The following is a 1,282-nucleotide window of genomic DNA, read 5'->3' as shown; positions in this document are numbered from 1 at the left end:
TGAATGGCTTTCCAGCCATGTTCCATGAGCTCTGACCTCTGACCCCCTCAGGCGTCCCCCTATCCTCTGATCCTGTCTCTGGAGAACCACTGCTCTGTGGAGCAGCAGACCGTCATGGCTCGACACCTGAAATCCATCCTTGGAGACAAGCTGCTCCTCAAGCCGCTTGTTGGCCTGCCGGCGTCTTCTCTGCCGTTTCCAGAGGTAAAGAGTTTCTGTGGTGAAGCAGATGTTTTTATGCTATCCAGAAATAAAACCTGAAGGCCCCTTCTGTTGAAACCTAATGAGGAATGTTGGTTGGATGTTCAGGATCTAAAGGGTAAAGTCCTCATCAAGGGGAAGAAGGAGAAGGTGGAGGAAGATTCGTCCGGTTCTTCAGACTTGGACTCATCAGAAGACGAGGCCAGTCGTGGAAAAGCATCTGGAAAGAAAGAAGACAAGAAGGTTGGTCACCTTCCTTTTCCCTTGGCTGTGATTGGCTGACAGACTGCCAGCTGTTACTGAACTAATCAGCTTCCGATAAGGTCCAGATTTCCACTAAATTACTTCTGTTAACGACATTTTGCTCGTGCAATCAGGAAGAATGCTGTTAATGATCCGTTAATATTATGATTGCAGGAGAGCAAGTGGTGCAGAGCGTCCTGTTTAGGTGTAGTGGTGCCACTCAGATAGTGATCATCTCCCCCTGGTGGTCAGGAGTGCTTCTGGGTGGCGCTAGTTTTCAGCTTTTCTTAAAGCTATAGAGGAGGATCTTTTATTTCCGGGTGGATCATTGTGATCAGTGGTCCTTCTGACTGTCTAAGTGACACTGAAAAAGTGTCTAAGAAGTGAATGAGAAGAAAAGAAAGGCCTCAGAAGAGGCAGATATATCCCAGAATGCTTTGCATGGAGAGCTGTCCTCGCAAAGCATTATGGGATTTGTTGTCACAGGGGCTGATGTTGCCATAGGCCGTTGCTACCTGAAAGCAGTGACTGATAACAAAGATGGCGCAGGCACCACGCGGTGGAGGAGGAGTTACGTGACCAATGAAGCAAAAAGGGAGAATAGAATAGAATAGAAAATCGTTTTATTTTCCCACAATGGAGGAATTCTAGTGTTTACAGCAGCAAAAAGGTCATAGAAAAAATTGCCACACAAATGTGGACCTTAGAAAAATGTATAAGAATAGTAAAGAGTTAAAGGAGAAGTCTGGTCAGCAAGGAATAACCAATGGATCATTATCTATACCTGAAACTTCGTGGTGATTTAAAGAATTTAGTAAAAGAAATAAAAATCACTGCG

The 1,282-nt window shown here is 45.2% G+C and overlaps 1 protein-coding gene across 2 annotated transcripts in view; it reads left to right on the top strand.

Moving 5' to 3' along the window:
- LOC107087649 (1-phosphatidylinositol 4,5-bisphosphate phosphodiesterase delta-3-A-like) overlaps nucleotides 1–1,282 on the top strand; it is a 23,983-nt gene that overhangs the window by 17,864 nt on the left and 4,837 nt on the right. For both annotated transcript variants that reach the window (XM_015379333.1, XM_015379334.1), the window contains 2 exons: nucleotides 52–204; nucleotides 310–444. In XM_015379333.1, the coding sequence (XP_015234819.1) occupies nucleotides 52–204; nucleotides 310–444 (288 nt within the window). The remainder of the gene's footprint in view (nucleotides 1–51; nucleotides 205–309; nucleotides 445–1,282) is intronic.

This window comes from Cyprinodon variegatus, unplaced genomic scaffold, assembly GCF_000732505.1.
Source record: "Cyprinodon variegatus isolate N-32 unplaced genomic scaffold, C_variegatus-1.0 Scaffold189, whole genome shotgun sequence".
In the NCBI taxonomy this organism is placed as follows: Eukaryota; Metazoa; Chordata; class Actinopteri; order Cyprinodontiformes; family Cyprinodontidae; genus Cyprinodon; species Cyprinodon variegatus.
The sequence above is the reverse complement of the archived record's forward strand: the minus strand, read 5'-3'. Positions and strand labels throughout refer to the sequence as shown.